This window comes from Zophobas morio, unplaced genomic scaffold (genome assembly GCF_036711695.1).
Source record: "Zophobas morio isolate AGI-343-1 ecotype UQ-CSIRO unplaced genomic scaffold, CSIRO_AGI_Zmor_V1 ptg000023l, whole genome shotgun sequence".
Taxonomy (NCBI): domain Eukaryota; kingdom Metazoa; phylum Arthropoda; class Insecta; order Coleoptera; family Tenebrionidae; genus Zophobas; species Zophobas morio.
Window position 1 is genome coordinate 7,189,910 of NW_026972128.1, and position 24,057 is coordinate 7,213,966.

At 32.4% G+C, this 24,057-nt stretch overlaps 2 protein-coding genes across 3 annotated transcripts in view; both read left to right on the plus strand.

The window, feature by feature from the left end:
* The window catches only part of LOC135134087 (nephrin-like), a 494,536-nt gene that overhangs the window by 417,887 nt on the left and 52,592 nt on the right, over nucleotides 1-24,057 (plus strand). The gene's annotated exons all lie outside the window — the stretch shown is intronic.
* Nucleotides 1,152-14,471, plus strand: LOC135134613 (uncharacterized). The gene is made up of 3 exons (XM_064063335.1): nucleotides 1,152-1,747; nucleotides 1,806-2,504; nucleotides 14,334-14,471. Exons 1-3 carry the CDS (start codon nucleotides 1,334-1,336, stop codon nucleotides 14,469-14,471), a joined length of 1,251 nt encoding a protein of 416 aa, XP_063919405.1. The 5' UTR covers nucleotides 1,152-1,333.

Below are 24,057 nucleotides of genomic sequence, written 5' to 3' on the forward strand. Positions count from 1 at the left end.
AGAATCGAAACAATCGAAAGAATCGAAAAATCGAAAGAATCGAAAGAATCGAAAAAATCGAAAGAATCGAAAGAATCAAAAGAATCGAAAGAATCGAAAGAATCGAAAGAATCGAAAGAATCGAAAGAATCGAAAGCATCGAAAGAATGGAAAGAGTAGAAAGAGTCAAAAACGTCGAAAAAGCCGAAAGGGTCGAATGAGTCCAAAGAGTCGAAAGAATCGAAAAAGTCGAAAGAATCGAAAGAATCGAAAGAATCGAAAGAATCGAAAGAATCGAAAGAATCGAAAGCATCGAAAGAATGGAAAGAGTAGAAAGAGTCAAAAACGTCGAAAAAGCCGAAAGGGTCGAATGAGTCCAAAGAGTCGAAAGAATCGAAAAAGTCGAAAGAATCGAAAAAGTCGAAAGAATCGAAAGAATCTAGAGAATCCAGAGACTCCAAAGAATCTAAAGACTTGCAGGAATCCAAAAAATCCAAGAGATCCAAGGAATCTAAGGAATTCAAAGAATCCAAGGAGTCCAAGGAATTGGATTCTGGTTTCATAATTTATGGAGGCTGACCGTAGCTAGCCGGCGCTTAGGCCTCGCCTTTGGGCCCATTGTACCTTCCTGAATCCAAGGAATATAAGGAATCCAAAGAATCCAAAGATTCCAAAAATCCAAGGAATCCAAAGAATCCAGAGAATTCAAAGAATCGAAAGAATCGAAATAATACGAAGAATCCGAAGAATTCGAAGAATCTAAAGACGCCAAATCATTCAAAGTATCCAAAGAATACAAAGAATCCAAAGAGAATCTAAAGAGAATCCAAAAAATCCAAAGAATCCAAAGAAAATCCAAAGAAGAAACTCTCATTGTGGTGTAAGGATAACTTAATGAAATTAAATTATAGCAAATGTCAAGTAATATGTTTTATCTACGACTCTTTAATAATAGACGCATTATGTACGTAACTATAGATACATAATACCCCATATTAATATATAATATAATATTCATTAAACACTAGTGAATAATGGATTTATTTCAAAATGTCCTAAAATACTGTTCCTTTTTTTCTAGAAAAATATAAACGTCAAAACTATGTATGTATTCGTTTTTTACGTGTTATATATTTAACAGTTATTATTCTGTGTAGGATTTAAAATTTAAATTTACAATCTAAACGGAATTCGTATTTCGCGATTGTAGATTGTAGATGGCTCTGACGTTGTTTACGTTGCCACCTGCTACTACGGACGCTTAGCCGCCATTGTGCGTATTGTTTTGAATTTTGATTTCTTGCGAAAATTTATTACCGACGAGTGTTTTTATAAGAGGTTATCATCAGTTATAATGGATGAAAACACTGAAAATCTTCCTGGCACACCTCCCGAAGTGGCAGAAGCAGCTGGTGCTGTTAACCTGTTACCAGAGAAATCTCAAAAATTGTACAAAATAGCGTACAATCAATTCATGAAGTGGAAACAAGAAAAGAAGATTACCTCATTTTCCGAACGGGTGATATTAGCATACTTTGCAGACTTATCAAGTAAATACAAAATTTCTACGCTGTGGACTTATTACTCCATGCTACGAAGTACTCTCAACATCAATCATAACATTAATATAGAACAGTACCATAAATTAAGAGCATTCTTAAAGCGTCAAGGAGAAAATTACCAGCCAAAGAAAGCGAAAACGCTTAGTCCTCAACAAATAACTAAATTCATCACTGAAGCCCCTGATGTAAAATATCTAGCAACGAAGGTAAGAAATTATTGTTTCAAAATTATGTTGTAGGTTCTCATTTATTATTTTTTTAAAGGTGGCTTTGATAATGGGCATAATGGGTGCATGTAGGACTCAAGAACTGCATTCAATGCGAATTCAAGACATCAAAGATTTGAATTCAGCTTTTTTGGTAACACTGCCCAACACTAAAACAAAGATTAGAAGATCTTTCACAGTAACTGAAGATTACTATTTAATATGCAAAAAGTATCTTGATTTACGTCCAGCTGAAGTGCAATCAGATGTGTTTTTCCTTAATTACCAGAATGGTAAATGTACTATGCAGAGAATAGGTATCAATAAATTTGGTGGTATGCCGAAAGAAGTTGCAGCATATTTGGGGCTCCCAAATCCAGAATTATTTACTAGACACTCTTTTCGTAGATCCTCGGCTACTTTATTGGTGGATGGTGGAGGGGACATAACCGATTTAAAACGCCACGGAGGATGGAAAAGCTCCTCCGTGGCAGAGGGCTACATAGATAACAGTGTGAAATACAAACTAGAAACATCAAAGAAAATTTTTAAACAGGTGAATCCCTCGTCAACACCATGTACATCAATTCGAGCTCCTGTAATGGCAGAAAACTGTGAAAACATAGAGGAGTATGCTGCTGTAAACTGCGATAATGTTGTGATGAATCCATCTCCCCCATGTACATCAAGTGAAACTAATTGTGGTTTAAGAGAAACTAGTAATTTTGTTAAAAATTCCCATTCCCTCAGTAGTAATGTCAGTGTTGACATGAAAGGCAAGCCAATACAGATTTCAAACTGCAGTGGCCATTTTACATTTAATTTTCTTGCTAAGACAAGTAATAATAATAATTAATTACTTATTTGTTTTGTTTATTGTTTCTGAAATAAATTATTATTTGTGAAACGTGTATAATTTGTTTAGAGTCGTAGATAAAACGTCGTATTTAACTAGCGCATAATGGCTATTATTCACACGGATGATTTACACACTCGCCTGCGGCTCGTGTGTAATTTTCATCCTCGTGAATAATATGCTACATTATGCGCTTGTCAAATAATATACTATTATCGCCAACCGGCAATAGAGACATGCATTACCATAGCGATTTTCGGAAGTAAACAAACACTTTATTTTACTGTAAAAATCAAGCACTTTACCTGCCGCTTATAATTGTCAACATAACCATGACTGTATGACATTCTGTCTGTCACTGTCACGGTTCCAACGAGAAAAGTTCTGATACGATTGCAGAGTTTCCTTGAGGAATCTGTGCTCAATAAAATGAAAATCGCAGAGACAATTTTAGGTGAAAGTCAAACTGACAACATATTTGTTACCAATGATAATTTTACTCAAGATTCACCTAATGAAATTATTAGCACGGCTAATCCTCAAACATTTTCACTTCAAACTCCTTCGACTTCAGGACTCAATTTTTATAATCCGTCAGGTTGTACATTTACATTTAATATAACAAGTAATAAGTAGATATCTTTTGACTCATTGTTATTATACGTTTACTGTCATAATAAAATGTGATAAGTCATAACATTTCCATTATTTTTAATTATAAATTTTTAAGGTTGGCGATAAAAATTTGTATGCACCACGTCAGTAAAGGATCTTTATCGATCTCGCCTGTTACTCGCCTCGCTCGCTTCGCTCGCTCGGCTCATAATCTCAGACTCGTTCGATAAAGAATCACTTTACTGACTTGGTACATAAATAACTATTAGTCGTAAAATTCTGGCATCAATTCCGTGTTATGCTATTGACAATAATCCCTTAAAAGTTCTTTCTTCCGTAAAAGACCATGGTATCATTTTAGACAGCAAATTATCCTTTGTCCTGCATTACGAATATATTGTTTCAAAAGCGAATAAAGTATTAGGGTGTATAAAGAGATACTGTCATGATTTTAATGATATTCGTACTTCTCTAGTATTATATTCATCATTGGTCCGTTCAGTTTTGGAATATGGGTGCATACTGTGGGATCCTATATATCAGATACATAAGAATAGAATTGAACGCATTCAAAATAAGTTTGTCAAATCTATTTTGTTCAAATTACCACTTAAGGTCTCTCATTCTACTAGTCTTAGTAAATCTTATTTGGGTTTGTCTTTATTAAGTGTACGTCGTGATTTTTACAAAATTTGTTTTATGTATAAACTTTTAAACAATATGTGCGATTCTGATATTCTTAATTCTATTAACTTCTATGTTCCTCAGTTCAATGTTAGACAAGCTCCCTTGTTCTACATTAAATTCAATTTTACGAATTATTTGTTATTTTCACCACTTAATAATATATTATTTACTTGTAATTCTATTTATAGCAGAATTGATTTTTATTCAGATACATTTCCTAAATGTCAAGCTAAGTTAAGGCAAATCTTATTTTAAAAATATTGTAAGAATCTCATGTGATTTTATTATTTTTTCTTTGTATTGTTTAAGGATGTTTTTCCGTCAATAAAGTAAGTAAGTAAGTAAGTAAGTAAGTAAGTAAGTAAGAATCGAAAGAACCGAAAGAATCGAAAGAATCAAAAGCGTCGAAAGAATGGAAAGAGTAGAAATAGTCAAAAATGTCGAAAAAGTAGAAAGGGTCGAATGAGTCCAAAGAGTCCAAAGAGTCGAAAAAGTCGAAAGAATTGAAAAAATCGAAAGAATCGAAAGAATCCAGAGAATCCAGAGACTCCAAAGAATCCAAAGACTCCCAGGAATCCAAAAAATTCAAAGAATCCAAAAAGCCAAGGAATTCAAAGAATCCAAGAGATACAAGGAATCTAAGGAATCCAAAGAATCCAAGGAGTCCAAGGATTGGATTCTGGATTCTTAATTTATGGGTGCTGACCGTAGCCAGCCGGCACTTAGGCCTCACCTTTGGGCCCATTGTACCTTCCCGAATCCAAGAAATATAAGGAATCCAAAGAATCCAAAGATTCCAAAAATTCAAGGAATCCTAAGAATCCAAAGAATTCAAAGAATCCAAAGAATCGAAAGAATTCGAAGAATTGGAATAATTTAAAGACGCCAAATGATTCAAAGGATCCAAAGAATACAAAGAATACAAAAAGAATCTAAAGAGAATACAAAAAATCCAGAGAATCCAAAGAAAATCCAAAGAATCGAAAGAATCGAAAGAATCAAAAGAATCGAAAGAATCGAAAGAATCGAAAGAATCGAAAGAATCGAAAGAATCGAAAGAATCGAAAGAATCGAAAGAATCGAAAGCATCGAAAGAATGGAAAGAGTAGAAAAAGTCAAAAACGTCGAAAAAGTCGAAAGGGTCGAAGAAGTCGAAAAAGCTGAAAGAATCGAAAGAATCTAGAGAATCCAGAGACTCCAAAGAATCCAAAGACTCCCAGGAATCCAAAAAATTCAAAGAATGCAAAGAATCCAAAAAAAAAACAAGGAATTTAAAGAATCCAAGAGATCCAAGTAATCTAAGGAATCCAAAGAATCCAAGGAGTCCAAGGAATTGGATTCTGGATTCTTAATTTATGGGGGCTGACCGTAGCTAGCTGGCACTTAGGCCCATTGTACCTTCCCGAATCCAAGGAATATAAGGAATCCAAAGAATCCAAAGATTCCAAAAATCCAAGGAATCCAAGGAATCCAAAGAATTCAAAGAATCGAAAGAATCGAAATAATACGAATAATCCGAAGAATTCTAAAAAGTCGAAAGGGTCGAATGAGTCCAAAGAGTCGAAAGAGTCGAAAAAGTCGAAAGAATTGAAAAAGTCGAAAGAATCGAAAGAATCCAGAGAATCCAGAGACTCTAAAGAATCCAAAGACTCCCAGGAATCCAAAAAATTCAAAGAATCCAAAAAATCCAAGGAATTCAAAGAATCCAAGAGATCCAAGGAATCTAAGGACTCCAAAGAATCCAAGGGGTCCAAGGAATTAGATTCTGGATTCTTAATTTATGGGGACTGACAGTAACCAGCCGGCACTTCGGCCTCGCCTTTGGGCCGATTGTACCTTTCCGAATCCAAGGAATATAAGGAATCCAAAGAATCCAAAGATTCCAATTATCTAAAGAATCCAAAGAATTCAAAGAATCCAAAGAATAGAAAGAATTCGAAGACTTCGAAGAATCCGAAGAATCCAACGAATCCAAAGAATACAAAGAATCCCAAGAACCTAAAGAATTCGAAGAATTCAAAGAGAACCTAAAGAGAATCCAAAAAATCGAAAGAATCCAAATAAAATCCAAAAATTCGAAAGAATCGAAAGAATCGAAAAATCGAAAGAATCGAAAGAATCGAAAGAATCCAGACAATCCAACGAATCCAAAGACTCCCAGGAATCCAAAGAATCCAAAGAATCCAAGGAATTCAAGTAATCCAAGGAATTCAAGGAATCTAAGGAATCTAAGGAGTCCAAAGAATCCAAGGAATATAAGGACTCCAAAAAATCCAAAGAATCCAAAGATTCCAAAAATCTAAGCAATCCAAAGAATCCAAAGAATCCAAAAACTCCAAAAGATCCAAAGGATTCAAAGGATCCAAAGAATACCAAGAATACAAAAAATCCAAAGAAAATCCAAAAAATCCAAAGAATCCAAAAAATCCAAAGAATCCCAAAAATCCAAAAATAAAAAATTTAAAAATCAAAAAATTCCAAAATACCCAAGAAATTCAAGAAACCCAATAAACTCGATCTCAAGAATTCCAATAATTCAAAAAAGTCGGAAATATTCAAAAAATTCAAAAAAATCCAAAAATTGAAAAATATTCCAGATATATGCCAAAAATCACAAAAAAATTAGGAAATAAAAAAACCAAAAAACATACAAGTTATGCAAAAAAAGTAGAAAAACTTGAAAATAATCCATAAAAACAAAAAAACCCAAAGTACCGAAGAAATCCAAAAAAAAAAACAAAGAAACTCAAGAAATCCAATAATTCCAAAAATCCAAAAGATCGAATATATCAAGAATCCAAAAAATGAAAAAATCAAAAAAATCCAAAATTCCAAAAATCCGAGGAAATACTTACATTAGTTCTTCTGGAGTAAATGCGACCAATAAAAGAATGTGCAAAAATAACTTTTTTTGTAAATGTCAAAAACTAAACTGCAAGATAAAATTTTGTAATTTTTTTCGACCGAGGGTATAAATTTCAGATAACACCCGTGGTACATACAAAATCTTAGATATAAATAACTATTTCTACTTATAGGGGTACGATAAAATCAAATGTTATAATTTTTGGAATAAAAGGCCGCGGTCTAATAACTTTAGAACAATTTTTTATATGCTACTTTAAATGACCTTAGCAGGCTTACATTACACTGCAAATAAGTCGGTGCTTTCCAAAAGAGCGTTTTCATAAATACCAGTTTAGGGCTCTAGAACAAGAAATGACCAATACTCAATATTCCTATATGTTGCTTTACCTTCGTCAACAGGGTGTTTGCTCGGTTGTGGTTGAGGATGGGGTTTCTCCCGAGAAGCAACGAAACTCTCCCGGGTGTATGCAAAGTTTCATTACACTGTGATTATTGCTTCCTAACAGACTGATTTAAAATTACCACTCTCTGGAGTAGCATTTGTGCAAAGTTTGACGACACTGCGAGTATGCAATTATTATATACCAAAACACGAATTTCCGATTTACTACTTTCAGAAACTTCTAGAAAAAAGATTGCTGAAAAAAGTGACCCACGAAGGGATCGAACCCACAACCTTTTTACCCAATTGAGCTAATCGACAGTGTTATTCTTATATTGTAGTAAAATGTTATTATATATTTAGAATTTTTTGCAAAAATATGGATGCGTATAGTAAAAAACCAAGGTAAAATTCATAAACCACAAGTACATGAATATGTTATTTATTAATTAATGTCGTATTTGTAAATTAAAAGCACAATTCATTTATTATCATAACCAACTCAAGTATGTACCTTAACATGCAAAAGGATGTTACTTGTGACACCGTCACACCTCCATATATGGATTAAATCGTTCGCTCGAAAACCTACTCGCAATATCAGTATCAATATCAGCCGACAGCTTATAAATAATGTACTTTAAAGCACTTCATATATTCTTTTACGCTCCACCGACATCGACCTTGTATTGCTGTCAAAGACGTTATGCACGCTATTGTAACTTTGATCACTTGAGATCGCTTTAAAATTTTCCACCATGCTCTTGTAGGGGCATAAACCTCAACATTTCGCGTAACAACGCACTAGTATCGAGCTCATTAAACATGTATGACAACGCATGTGTCAGATCACGTAACTTAATTTTCCCGTACCGTGTGTGTTCCCTGAGTTATGAAAGCAGTGAGTTTTTTGCCGAAGCCAAAGAAAATTTATAATTCATAGCGGTCCCCAATTACAGTGCACTCCAGGGAGACGTCCAAGAAATGATTGCTTTGGCAACTTATATTTTATGTTTTGTTTGTACATCAGACGCTCACTGTGCCAGTACGGCCCTGTTTTCTTCGTTTTTGGTAACGGTCCAGTGCCAGTGGCGGCTCGTCAAGTAATGTCAGTAAATAAAATGCCAATTTACTTAAATTTACAACAGATGAAGGTATTGAGATACCGAAATTCTGTACGCCATTGCTTTTAGCTTGAAAGCGGAAGCTTGATTTAGTACATTGTAAATATGATGCTTATTCATTCATTACTATCATTTCTCCAAACACATTTAGCGCATCTAAAAAACTACTTTACCACTTTTATTTTGATACAAACTGTTTCTCACCTGTTTCTGACAACACGAGCCGCCCCTGCCCGGTGCACCGCATGGACACCACTTATCGATTCCAGAACTCCGCTGTTCTCTCCAGAGTTTTCTTAAACTTTTCCACAATATAAACCACCACAATGGCACCAACGGAAATTCTAAAGGATGTCGTGAATTTGTCTGGAATTGCCAAGCGGCCAGTGTTAGTTACCTCGACGGCTCCAAAACTTAGCAGACGCTTTCGTTGCCGTGATAAATCGCAGCAGGACCAGCTTAAGCTCGTTTCGCAACGTTTGCACCAGATTTCATTATGTGCAACGGAGGTGTTCCGAACGATTTTTGCTTTAAATATGCGCGAGAAGCGAGTCAAATGGGTTTATTAATGTTTAGAATTTCGCGATCAGAGATAGTGGAATATGGCTCCGAGGACGCTGTTAGCTGCATTTCTTTGTAAAATGTACTTTAAATTAACTACTTCAAGTTAGTTTCTCGAGCGTATCGGATGCGAAATTGTCAGAAAAGAAGACAAAAATCGCTGTTTTCTTTATGTATTCAGCTTTTCTGTTGAATTCAATTTGTAAAGTGAGTGACGCGAAAAGTACTACATTAATTATTTTACTATTCATGCTCATATTTATGACACAGTTGTCGTTTCTTACTCTTTTCTTTGCTTTCTCTGTACTTAATTGTTTTCATTATCCATCTCACTGCTAGGACTCTTTTCTTAAAAAAACTTATAAGTAGTTTAAAATTGTCGTAAACTATAACGAGTGTACTTTAACTTAAAAAATTTGAATTTGGTTGAGATTCGCTGCGACGGTCGACGTGCTATTGAAATCAGTTTCAAAAACACAAAAAATTCTTTATCATTCAAAATATCAGCTGAACTTAATTACTCATAAATCTTGATGTTACTAATTTGTCTCCATTGTAGCCTAATTTAAATGAAATAAAGTTAGTAGTTCCAAAATTTAATTAAAACAACAATTTGCTTTGAATAAATATGAACTCGGGCTCTACACACTCTTTACGTAGTCTTTAAACAGCGCCTGGGTTGAGGATCTGAGCAAAACAATAAAAAACTTATTTGAATAAAACCTGTTTGGAAAGACAACAACTATTTGTGTATCTAGAGCTAAAATAACACGCAAAGAAAGTTGACTCCGGCATATAGCGAAGCTCGACTAACTTTTTAAAGCGACAAAGATACTTGAAACTCACACGTGATTTTTTTGTAGCTGTGAAATTAATTGATTTTCACTTCCCGATCGTAATCCATCGTCTGCAGTCTCTGTCAATTTTGATTTGTCAAATTTTATAAATGTACTGGGAATGTTATCTATTGTCCCTTTCATACTAAAATTGTCTGTTTTTTGTTTTTTCTTTTCCAAATTCTTGATATCATAAAATATCGAATACAGATTAGATTTTCTGACATGAAAAAATTACACATTATTAATTTGCTTAATGTTTTTAAAATCTCATTTTTTGAGAAAAAAATTCCATGCGGACACCTCAAAACGCAGTCAGGACAGTATTTTTTTCGATCGCAAAGTGTTTATCACACCGAAGGCTTGGATCTCACTAGCATTTTTTTCGGTATTGGAGCATCTTACTTAATTTCGGAATCATTTCTTCGATAGCTTGTACCATTTTTCCATAATCACCCGCTGAAATATTACGGAAGCATAAACGCGCCATGTATTTGAAATAAGCAGGACAAAATCTGTATTCCAGAACTTTTTGGGAATTTTGGCAACTTTATCAAACGCAAAATTTTTCAAAATTCGACCAATTTTCGACAATTTTCGAAATTTATCTAAAGTCATTTTCCTATAGATTTCGATCCCCAGAAGTTAGTTTCGGACTCATTTCTTCAATAGCTCCTACCATTTTTCCATAAGCACCCGCTGAAATATTACAATTTTTTGGAGTTCAAAAAAATTTATTTTCTAACAGAATTAAATTAAATCTTACCGGAGGAACATAAACACGAATGGAATCAGAACGACGACGTCTACATTCCAGAATTTTTTGAGAACTTTTTGGCAACTTTTTCAAAGAATCAAAGAATCAAAGAATAAAAGAATCAAAGAATCAAAGAATCAAAGAATCAAAGAATCAAAGAATCAAAGAATCAAAGAATCAAAGAATCAAAGAATCAAAGAATCAAAGAATCAAAGAATCAAAGAATCAAAGAATCAAAAAATCAAAGAATCAAAGAATCAAAGAATCAGAGAATCAAAGAATCAAAGAATCAAAGAATCCAAAGAATCCGAAGAATCCAAAAATTACAAAAAATTCGAAGAATTCAAAGAATCCAAGGAATTCAAGGATTACAAAGAATCTAAAGAGAATCCAAAAAATCCAAAGAATCCAAGGAATCCAAGGAATCCAAAGAATTGAAAGAATCGAAAAATTCGAATGAATCGAAAGAGTCGAAACAGTCGAAAGAATCGAACGAATCTAAAGATTCCCAAGAATACAAAGAATCTAAAGAATCCAAGAAATCAAAGGAATCCAAAGAATCCAAAGAATCCAAAGAATCCAAAGAATCCAAAGAATCCAAATAATCCAAAGAATCCAAAGAATCCAAAAAATCCAAAGAATCCAAAAACGCCGAATGATTCAAAGGATCCAAAGAATACAAAGAATCCAAAGAATTCAAAGAATCCAAGAAATTCAAGGATTACAAAGAATCTAAAGAGAATCCAAACCATCCAAAGAATCCAAGCAATCCGAGGAATCCAAAGACTTGAAAGAATCGAAAGAATATAAAGACTCCCAAGAATACAAAGAATCCAAAGAATCCAAGGGATCCAAGAAATCCAAAGGATCCAAAGAATCCAAAGATTCCAAGGAATCCAAAAAATCCAAAGAATCCAAAGAATCCAAAAAATCCAAAGAATCCAAAGACGCCAAATGATTCAAAGGATCCATAGAATACAAAGAATCCAAAGAACACCAAGAATCCAAAGAGAATCTATAGAGAATACCAAAAATCCAAAGAATCCAAAGAAAATCCAAAGAATCGAAAGAATCGAAAGAATCGAAAGAACCGAAAAATCGAAAGAATCGAAACAATCGAAACAATCGAAAGAATCCAGAGAATCCAATAAATCCAAAGACTCCCAGGAATCCAAAGAATCCAAGGAATCGAAGGAGTTCAAATAATCCAAGTAATTCAAGGAATCTAAGAAATCCAAAGAATCCAAGGGATCCAAGGAATGTAAGGAATCCAAAAATCCAAAGAATCCAAAGAATCCAAAGAATCCAAGGACTCCAAAAGATCCAAAGGATTCAAAGGATTCAAAGGATTCAAAGGATTCAAAGAATCCAAAGAATCCAAAGAGAATCCAAAAAATGTAAAGAATCCAAATAATCCAAAGAATCGAAATAATGGAAAGAATCGAAAGAATGGAAACAATCGAAACAATCAAAAGACTCCCAGGAATCCAAAGAATCCAAGGAATCCAAGGAATTGAAGTAATCCAAGGAATTCAAGGACTCTAAGGAATTCGAAGTATCCAAGGAATCCAAGGAATATAAGGAATCTAAAGAATCCAAAGATTCCAAAGATTCCAAAAATCTAAGGAATCCAAAGAATCCAAAGACTCCAAAAGATCCAAAAGATTCAAAGGATTCAAAGGATCCAAAGAATACAAAGAATACAAAGAATCCAAATAGAATCCAAAAAACCCAAAGAATCCAAATAATCCAAAGAGAATCCAAATAATCCAAAGAGAATCCAAAGAGAATCCAAAGAATCCAAAGAATCCAAAGGATTCGAAAGAATCGAAAGGACCGAAAGATTCGAAAGAGTCGAAAAAATCGAAAGAATCTAAGGAATCCAAATAATCCAAAGAATCCAAAAATCCAAAAATAAAAAATTTAAAAATCAAAATATTCAAAAAAACCCAAGAAATGCAAGAAACCGAATAAACTCAAACTCAAGAAATCCAATAATTCAAAAAAATCAGAAATATCCAAAAAATTCAGAAAATTCCAAAAATTGAAAAATATGCGAAATATGCCAAAAATCCAAAAAATTAGGAAAAAAAAACAAAAAAAAATACAAATTATGCAAAAAAAATTGAAAAAATTGAAAATAATCCAGAACAGTATTTTTTTCGATTTCAAAGTGTTTATCACCCCGAAGGCTTGCATCTCTCTAACATTTTTTTCGATATTTATTGGAGGATCTTACTTAATTTCGGAATCATTTCTTCTATAGCTTCTACATTTTTCTATAATCACCCGCTGAAATATTAGGGAAGTATAAATACGCTATGTATTTGAAATAAGCACGACGAAATCTGTATACCAGAACTTTTTGGGAATTTTGGCAACTTTTTCAAGTGCACTCCAGACCAAATATAAACAAGTGTCTTTTCGTAACATAATTCGTTCGAATCATAGGCAGCGGCGGAGTATAAGTGATTAAAGTATGATACGTTAATGAATTCACAAAAACAAGCTCCACAAGAAATTTAAAAAATACGTAGTGTCATTAGAAAAAGTTAGATATCGTAGACAAACACAAAAAAATTATAAGTTGACAAAACACATTTATAAGATATCATAACTTCTTACGCTGTTACTGGTATTATTTATTTCAATCTATGACGTTACCCCAAAAAACGGTTCGAAAAATACATATTTTTTTAAATTTATTATCGAAATAACTTTCGACCAATTTTTTCGTTTCTGTTTCCTTCAACTTTTTTGTGGTCTGATTAAAAATTAGAAATTTACCAATGTTGCTTCTACTTCTTTAAATGTTCTACGTTTGCTTGTAGAACTCTCTATTTACATTCACTAAAATCCTAAAAAATGTTGTACAGTGTTGTAAGAATTTTAAGTTAAATTTAAGTAAATTTAAATATTCAGTTTGTATTAAAGCAATTATAAACTCTAGAAATAGACAACAAAAAATTAATTAACTAGAATCGTCAGCCACCTCTCTTAAAATATGTATATTAATTCCTCCAGTCGCAGAGACAAACAAATACATTAATTGTGCTACGAAAGAAGAAACCAAGTTTACGAGTGTCATAGATATGTCCCGAACAGAGTTGCAGTAAGATTTATGTTTCTATATCGCTGTTTTCATATGCTGTATAAAAGATATGAAAAGGTGGTGATGGAATCAACGTAGATAATATTTGCTGCAACTTTTCCCCTAAATTAAAACCAGTAATAACACTAATGGAGTGGAATTCCGAATATAAAGTCAAAAACATTGACATGAAATGTATTCTACCTACAACTTTTTCATAAAAACTTGCACACTTTCTAAACGATTTGCCTATAAATTTACACACCTACTACATAAATACTGTTTAGAAACCCACCATCCATTAAAAGTACATTTAACCCCTAAATAAATAAAGCTAGCTACATTTTCTTGTTATTACATCCGTGATACGATATTCCGTCTGCAATCCTGTCAATCACAAACTTTATTACTTTTTTATATGTTCATTTCGTCTTTGTAAGCACATCAGAGCACCTCTGGAAGGTAAATGCAAGCCTCACTAACCATGATTTATGTCACCCCAGCAGCAGTTAATGCTGAAAGAGGGTAATTTACAGGCCATCTCTGGTATTCCTCATGTACATCCAACTCGTTAAGAATGTGCTGTTTGCTTTTTAATATCTTTGTCCCTCCTAATGGAAAGGCGAATACTAACGAGGCTTGAAGGACGAATTCAATCCGGATAAGTTTTCTGGCTAATTGCACCAGAATTGGACGTTTCTTTGTCTGCTGTACATAAAGACATCTCGATTTGGTCGTGACCCAACATCATCGATCTGTTGCGGTTGTTAGCATAACAGGTGGGGGGTGATAATTACGTCACATCCTAGGATGCGGAGGAAGAATACAACGGAGAGGACATAGGGTTGATCGCAGGAAATGAAACGCCATACAGAACTGACGCAATATTAAACGACCGTAAAGTTGAGGAATATATAACCTCAGATCAACTGGGTGCCGAAGTTTGAATATGGATAAAATTTGAGAAAAGGTTGGAGAAAAGAGTATAGGAGATGCTTGTTGCGGCAATTCTTTCTCCGTAGAATCGAGGCTTTTTTCTACTGCACTGTCTGAATTTTCCAAAACTGGAAAAACCAATATTATTTATTATTATTGTTTGTAGCAACCAATTTGTTAATTATCCTGCCTAAAACTGCGTGACCTTTTCCCAACAAGTTGTTGTTCCTGCTTTATGTTCTAACAGCGAATTTATATGTTATTACTGCTAATTACATTTGACAAAAACCCCCTGGCACTAGCCGCAACATTTAAATGAAATGCTGGCATTAGTATATGTATTTATTTATTATTTTATGTTCATTGTTAAACAAAATGAATTATTCATGTAAATTATTATCAAAATGAGTTTCTGTGGTAAGATCAAACGTACAGAAATATGACAAAACAAAACAAAATATCCGACTATTTTAAAAAAATTACAACAGTTGGAATTATTGTTCTTCCCCAAAAAATTAAAAACGACTCTTTAAATACGAAATTCCCGTAAACAGATTCATCTTAAAATCCAAGACGAATCCATTTTCACGAACTTTCAAACGTGTATTTTAAAGATTCGTAAACTCATCTGAAAAATCACTCGGTGCACTGGCACTATAGTAAATTGGTTATGTTATTTCCACGCTACACGGAAAAATTTCAACACTGTCATCTATTTATGTTAAACTAATTTCTACCCTAAAAGAGCCAAGTACGTCTTCATCAGAACTGAACCCTCTGTTATTAATTTTCAAAAATTATTTCTAAAATTTAAATGTTTTTGAGGTTCAAAAAAATATATTTTCCAACTAATATTTTTAAATCTTGCACCGGGAGCATAAACACGCTATGTTTTTAAAAAGGCACGACAAAATCTGTATCCCACAATTTTTTGAGAATTCTTTGGCAACTTTTTCAAAACTCGACCAATTTTCGACAATTTTCCAAATTATCTAAAAACATTTTCCTATAGATTTCGCTCCCCAGAAGTTAGTTTCGAACTCATTTCATCAATACCGCTTACCATTTTTCCAGAAACATCCGCTGAAATATTACAATTTTTTGGAGTTCAAAAAATTCTTTCCTAACCGACTTTTTTAAATTTTACTCCGGAAGCATTAACATGCTATGTATCTGAAATAAGCACGACAAAATCTGTAGCCCAAAATTTTTCAAAATTCAACTAATTTTCGAAATTTATTTAAAGACATTATCTTATAGATTTTGATCCCAGAAGTTAGTTTCGAACTAATTTCCTCGATAGTTCCATTGCATTTTTTTGGGGATTAAAAAAAAATTCGAACAGAATTAAATTAAATCATACCCTGTGAGCATAAACACGCTATATTATTGAAATTAGAACCACGAAATTTCCAAAATGTTTTGAGAATTTTTAGCAACGTTTTCAAAAGCAAAATTTTTCAAAATTCGATAAACAGCAACAATTTCGAAATTTATTTAAAGACATTTTCTTATAGATTTCAACCTCCAGGAGTTAATTTTGACTTATTTCTTAAATAGCTCCTACCATTTTTCCATGATCGCCCACTGAATTCAGTATTAGAATTTTTTGGAGTTCAAAAAAAAATTTTCTAACCGAATATTCTTCAATTTTACGACGAGAGGATAAACACGCAACGTTTTTGAAATAAGCAAGACGAAATCTATGTCCTACAATTTTTTGGAAAATTCGACCAATTTTCGAAATTTATCTAAAAATATTTTCTCATAGATTTCGATCTTCAGAACGGAATTTCGGACTCATTTCTTAGACAATTCCATCCGTTGTCCCAGAATCACCAACTGAAATATGTATTACAGTTTTTTGGGGCCCAAAAATAAATATATATTTTCTAACGAATTGTTTTAAATCTTGTACAGGGAGCATAAACATCTTATGTTTTTGATAAAAGCACGAGAAAATCTGTATCCCGCTATTTGTTTGGCAATTTTTTGACAACTTTTTCAAAAGCAAAATTTTTCAAAATTCGAGATATTTTAAAATTTTCGGACTCATTTCTTCGATAGCTCCGTCCGCACTCCCACTGAAATATTAGTTTTTGAAGTTCAAAAAAATATATTTTTAAACGAATATTTTAAATCTTGTACATAAACACGTTATTTTTTTGGAATTAGAACGACAAAATATATATTCTAGAACTTTTTGAGAATATTTTGGCAACTTTTCAAAATCAAAATTTTGTCAAAATTGGACCAATTTTCGACAAATTTCGAAATTGATCTAAAGACATTTTCTTCTAGAGTTCAACCTTTAGAAGTTAGTTTCGGACTCAGTTTCGACAACTGCCTCCATTTTTCCAGAATCAACCGCTGAAATATTACAATTTTTTGGAGTTAAAAAAAAATATATTCTCTAAGATAATATTTTTAAATCTTGCACCGGAAGCATAAACACGCTATGTTTATTAAAAAAATCACTACGAAATCTATATCCCAGAATTTTTTGGGAATTTTTTGGCAACTTTTTCAAAAGCAAAATTTTTCAAAAATCGACCAATTTTACACAATTTTCGAAATTTATCTAAGGACATCTTTTTATAAATTTCGATCCCTAGAAGTTAGTTTTTAGCTCATTTCTTCGATAGCTCCTTCCATTTTTCCAGAATTACTGGCTGAAATATTACAATTTTTGGAGTTCAAAAAAAATTTTTTTTAACCAAATATTTTTAAATCTTGCTACACAAACATAAATACACTATGTATTTAAAATAAACACGACGCAATCTGTTTTCCAAAACTCTTGTGGAATTTTGACAACTTTTTCAAAAGCAAACTTTTTCAAAATTCGACCAATTTTCGACAATATTCGAAATTTATCTCAGGACATCTCCCTACAGATTTCAATCCCTAGAAGTTAGTTTAGAGCTCATTTTTTCGATTTCCAGAATCACCGGCTGAAATATTACAATTTCTTGGAGTTCAAAAAAAAAAATTTATTTTCTAACCGAATATTTTAAATCTTGCTAAGGAAACATAAACACGCTATGTATTTGAAATAAGCGCGCGATATCTGTATCCTATAACTTTTTGGGAATTTTGGTAACTTTTTCAAAAGCAAAATTTTTCAAAATTCGACCAATTTTTGACAATTTTCGAAATTTATCGGGAGACATCGTCCTATAAATTTCGATCCCCAGCAGTTAGTTTCGAACTCATTTCTTCGGTAAGTCCTATTATTTTTCATGAATCACCCACCAAAATATTGCAATTTTTTGGACGAAAAAAATATTTTCTAACCGAATTAAATTAAATCTTAGCGCCGGAAAATAAACACGCTATATTTTTGGAATCAGATCGACGAAATCCACATCCCAATATTTTTTGGGAATTTTTTGACAACTTTTTCAAAAGCAAAACTTTTCAAAATTCTACCAATTTTCGACAATTTTCTAAATTTATCTAAAAACATTTTGTTATAGACTTGGACGTTTAGAAATTAGATTCATTCATTTCAAAAGATTCTATATCAAAATGATCTAAATATAATAATTAAACATTGCACTTCAACACACCAGAAGTAAACTCGAATCTTTCCTCTGTATGTGCGCAAAACTGATTCCGTTTAATATATAGACTGTCCGTAATGCACCCATAAGCGGTGTGTGCTGAAAAAAGATAAAATTAAGGCTAGCCTCATTTTACTTAGTTGCAACAGTGAACAACTTTAGGTAAATTACACAAATTTAGACGCAGTGGCCATTTTTAACAAAATTTGTGGAAAACTTGATATTGGTATTGGCAAATCTTTTTCGAAATTTTTGCAAAATTAGATTTTTCTGGCATTGAACAATTACACATTTTTACCTTGCTTAATGTTTCTAAAATTTCGTTTTTTTGTGAAAAAAAGGCTAAAATAAAGAACGATTCATAAACTACGAGTATAGACGTATGCTATTTTATGATTTTTTTTTAATTGGACAAAGTTTGATTATCATGCATACACACGATATTACCAAAATATGTATGTACATACATATAAAATTTGACACCCATCGGTCTAGTAATTTCGGAGATTATCTACCTACAAATATTGACCCAGAGTTCAAACGGACGGAAATGGTAGACCCCCTTTTTCATACTTAGAGATCATGAAACGTCAAGAATACATGAAATTAGCCATTCGTCGGATAAAAATATATTTTCAAACAGGGCCGGCCGCGAAACTTCAGATGAAATATTCAACACGAAACTATTTATAAATTGTGGAAACATCTAACTCAGTACTACTATAAAAATTCTTTGAACTAGTCATCACTAATTAAATTTGCATGTCTTATCATTACAAATATTATTTTCCTTATCACAAATCCTACACAAAAATCATGTGCAGACTGAGATGAAAAAAATATTTAGTTATTCATTCCCTAATTGTACCAACGTCAACTGCGATTGTATTTGATTTAATTAATTGTGATAATCAAAGCGGATTCATAAACCACAAGTACATGAGTATACTACTTTATACAGACAGCTTCAATTTGCTTCTTACTCAGCGATATCAGCTTTTATCAATACTTACTTCCTACTATATAGCTGGAGCGTAAGTTCGAGAACAAAGGAATGGCAATATTAAATTATAGACAAGCGTATTGCAAATCGCTTTGTTGAAATTAACACTATCGTTAACACAACTTTGTATTTTAGCACAGTAAAGCGGAATAAACTAAAGTGGATTTTAACTAAAGTACCTAATCAATCGCTTAATTTCGCGTAATTTTTAGATTTATAAATTCTGACTCAGTCACAGGATTTGTCGTTTAAACCAAGGTGCTGGAATTTTTTTCCTACTATTTGCTCTGGTTAAAACAATCTTTACACAAGACTATTTCAAGTTTTTTTTTATTTTACTAAACTAGGAATAAAGGAATAATGAAAACTAAAGAGTATTTAAAGTTTGCTATCTCTATCATTAGTCATTACACCGTGCGCACTTCACATAGGTAAAACACAAAATTGTTATCGCCTTAATTTATGGTAGAAAAACAAAAGGTAGATTAAAATAAAATAATAATTACCATGTTTTCCTGTTTTGCAAAGGAAACAGGGTTTAAATAGCTCTAGATGATTTCATTCATAATGTAAAATACCCCGCAAAAAAAACAACATTTTAAACCTTATATACCCCTTTCATCCTGTCTTTAGTTCCGTCACCTTCCATGTCGCATGCAGTAATATTTAACCCCTCGCATTAGAGCCTTTTCAAATAAAAGCCTCTTACTCCCACAGTGGAATTAAAAACAAGAATTAAAACGTATTAAAGATATGATGTTATTTTTTAAATACGTGCTCCACGCCGCTCCCAAAAACTGACAAATTTTGTAAAACCCTTGAATAATTAATTTATTATGCGCAGAGCACGAGTTTATAAAGTTGTCGCCTCCCCGTCTTCCGAGCACTATAATTCACGGTCTTCCTAATCATTTTCTCTTGGGTCGTCCTCTTTCACTTCTGTCCGTTTAAAGCCATTATCACATTCGTTTAAGCCGTTCCGTATCATCCACTCTTAGCACATGAAGATGTTCTGTTAACCTTAATGATCTTTGGATTTAATCGTGGACAGTTGAACATTTTTTTTGGCCAGAGGAAACCACCACAAATGGGTACGGCTTCGCAGCGTATTGCGAATGGGTTTAATTTCAATTTAATCTGGAAGGTTCTTGTATCCTGTGACATTTTCCATTGTTATAACAGAATCTCGCTATCTAACGCCAGATAATCACGACGTTGTCACGTTCAGTCTTCCATGTAACAGAAGGTCGCGCGGTAGTGGATGAATTTGAATAAGGGATGCTTGCTCTTGCTTTTATCAAATTTTCTAACTTACAGCTGCACGAGAGAAGCGACCCACTTTATATGAAATTTAAAAAATACCTATACTTTCATAAATATAAGTTTTCAACAAAACTTTTAATGTTATTGATGGTGAACTTTACAATATCGATGTAGTCTTGTACATAACGTGACAGTTAAGGATACGCATTTTAAAATGGCCTGGGTGAATATCTTCTGAAATGTAGTGGTTAGTCTTTGGAGGTAAAAATCCATTTATTTTGATTCGTACAAACAGTGTAATATTAAACATAACACTCAAGGGTTGCCAAAATTTCAGGAAAATTAATTGAGTGGTTTAGAAAATCAGCACTAAAAGAAATTGGTTCATAGATTAATTTCTGTGAAATATCCTGTGCAAGATTTTAAAGAAAATTACTTAGGACAATAAAGATTTATTTCACAATTCTCTTAAAAGGAACTCACCAAGCTTCCAGACGAAATGAGCAAATTTTAACCCTTGTTCGGTGATGCATAACTGAATATTAACTTATAACATTTCTAAAATATACTGTCCTGATAAGCCCACAAACACTGAAAAACACGAATAATTCAAACAAAATACTTGTGTTTTATTTTTCTTACACTGTGACCGGTATTATCTTTTTTTTTTTTCTCTAAAAATCTGTATTTGTTTGATTTTGTGTAAGGGAAGTTCTGACTAATAACGTGAGACCAATATTTTTATGTATGTTTCCTCGGTATTTCGAATAGATATATATAGAACATGCAGCAACTGAAATTACTGTATTTCAGCAATGTTCATTAAAATCAACCACAAGAATTTGATATTCTCAGGTATATATTAATTCCAATAATGCAGCGTGTTCACTGAGTCATTAAAATATCTCCATCAACCTAAAACGCGCATTTACGAGATTATGTGTTCATAAACTTCGAAAGCTTTAATTTCATGACTCAAAGTTTTACGTTTGGTTTGAGTTGACTGAAACGTGAAAACTTGAGACTGGTGTAGAACAACAAAATAATGTTCGAATAAATTAAAGATGTAAGTGATAACCTGTAATGAACGAATTACACATTGATCACGGAGCATTTATTGAAAATAATATTTGACGCAGCCTGGTGGAACTCATTAGGGCTACAATTTAGAATTAATTTCAATGATGTTCCATTTTAGACGTTAGAAGTTAGAGACGTTATAAAATTTTTATGTTATTTTATAAAAATGTAAAAATCGTTTACTAAAAAAAAATGGGTGAACGTCATCAAATTATTGGTGAAAAATGATCAGAGACAAATTTTGGTTTGCTTTTCACAATATACTCGTACACGATATTCCTAACATATATACAAAACTTGACAATAATCGCTCCGGTAGTGTTGGAGAGGCGTCGAAGGTTCGCCAAACAAATATACCTGTTAGACGCATCATTTCAGCAGAAATATTGATAAATATTTTATAATTTTTTTATGGGACAAAACTGAATATAGGCAAAACAAAAGATGACAATGCAGTTATTTATTGTTGTACTTCTCAAATATAATTTTTAAAAAACGAACCATGCTAATATAGCGTGTTTCGTTAGTTTGAATATATGTAATTTGAAATTGACTGAGTTCTGTCAAATTGTGTTACAAAAAATTTTGTCCACAGTTCGTGTTACACGGTGATTGATATTAATGTAATCAGTGTTTACATAAAAACCTTGCTAATATTGCTAGCCCATTAAATAAAAGTATTTCTTTTATAATAAGTTCGTCGAGATTTATATCCCAGAATTGTTTGAAGATTTTTATATAACTTTTCAAAAGTCTCAATTTTTCAATATAAATTTTGACGTTATGTTTTTCGAATCAACTCGTCAATGTTATCCCAGAATTTTTTAAGAATTTTGAGCAACACTTCAAAAAAATCAATTTTTCTATAAGATTTTGTATATCATTCACAATTCAAAAATTACCTTAAGGCATTTTCTTTACTTTAAGATTTAAACTTGTAGTAGTTATATTCAGCTACATTTCTTTGAAAATCCTAACAATTTTTCCAGAAGTGTTATTAAAAACTAAAATGACAATTTTCGAAATATTAAGTAACCGCATTTCAAACCAAAATCTTGCTTCGGGATCATTCGAATCAGCTCGTCGAAACCCATACCACAGAATTTTTTGAGGATTCTAGACAACCTTTCAAAGATCTCAATATTTCAATATGATTTTTGACCATTTCCCAAGCTTTCGAAATTTTAAAATATTCCATTTTCAAGTCGAGTTTTGAAGAATCTTGGTTCGGCACTACTATACAGGGTTATTTAGCTAAGATGACCCATTTATGTTTTTAAAATCGACAACCCAAAATACCGATTCCACCTGAACCTGGATTACAAAAAATGTCTTAAAATTAAATTGTATCAAAGTTTGCTAAATGTATAGAAACGTCAGTCAACGCCAGTGTCAGAAAAATGCGTATGCATTCATTTTTCTGACACTGACGTTTCTACACACATCTAATCAAACTTTGATACAAATGAATTTTGAAACATTTTTTGTAATCCACATGAATCGGTATTATGGGTTGCCTATTTTAAAAACACAAATGGATCATCTTAGCTGAATAACCCTGTATACCTATACATATTTTTAGAATCAGCGCGTCAAAATTTATTTTCCAAAATTTTTTGCGGATTTGTAGGTAACTTTTCGAAAATCTTGGTCCAGGACCACTATTAAACCATTATATTTTTCGAATCAGCTCAAGATTTTATTTCCGAATTTTTTGAAAATTTTGAGCAGCATTTCAAAAATCTCAATTTTTCAATACGACTTTTTTACCGTTTTTCCATCACTTTTCGAATATTACCTCAAGGCAATAGATTCGTTTCTTTGAAAATCCCAACAATTTTTCCAGAAACGATAAAAAGAAAAAATGAGAATTTTCGGAATATTAAAAAATTGCGAATTAGCTCGTCGAGACACGTACCCTAGAATTTTTTCTCGCTATTTCAATATGATTTTTGACTTTTTTCCAAACCATCCATACATTAAAATATTCCATTTTCAAACCGAATTGTGGAGAATCTTGGTTATATCCCAAATTTTTTGTGGATTTTTAGTAACTTTTCGAAAATGTAAATTCTTCAGTTGATTTTTTTTACCGTTTTTCAAGCACTTTTAGAAAACCATCTAAAATCACTTTCTTGTAAACTTCGACTTGTAGCAGTCATATACTGGGTTTTATTTTTTCGAAAATTCCGACATTTCTTTCAGAACCAATAAAATGAAAAATGAAATTTTGACTTTAAAAATTTCATTTTCAAACCGATTTTTTCGAAATCTTTGGTCTGGGACCATTAACGCGTAATTTTTCCCGAATCAGCTATATCGATATCAAAGTATATTCCAGAATTTTTTGAGAATTTTTAACCAACTTTTCAATTACCTAAAAATAGTATCTGTAGATTTCAGCTTGTAGAATTTAGTTTAGGTATCATTTCTTCTAAAATTCCAGCAATTTTTCCAAAATCGATAACGTCTAAAATGACAATTTTTTAAATACTTGTCAAAAAATATTTTTTAAAAACGAATTTTTCGCAATTCTTGTTTCGGGACCATGCTATGTTTTTCGAATTAGCTCGTCAAGAATGTTTTGAGGTCTATTATACAACTTTCCAAAAGTCTCAATTTTTCAACATAATTTATTAATTTTTGACCATTTTTTCGAATTTTCGATATACTTATTTAAAAAAA

Excerpts from the sequence above, each read along its gene's own strand:
- LOC135134613 (XM_064063335.1), top strand. The coding sequence starts at position 1,334 with ATGGATGAAAACACTGAAAATCTTCCTGGCACACCTCCCGAAGTGGCA. Across the intron at positions 1,748-1,805 it reads TAAAATATCTAGCAACGAAG|GTGGCTTTGATAATGGGCAT; the intron begins GTAAGAAATTAT and ends ATTTTTTTAAAG. Across the intron at positions 2,505-14,333 it reads CCCATTCCCTCAGTAGTAAT|GATGCGGAGGAAGAATACAA; the intron begins GTCAGTGTTGAC and ends GTCACATCCTAG.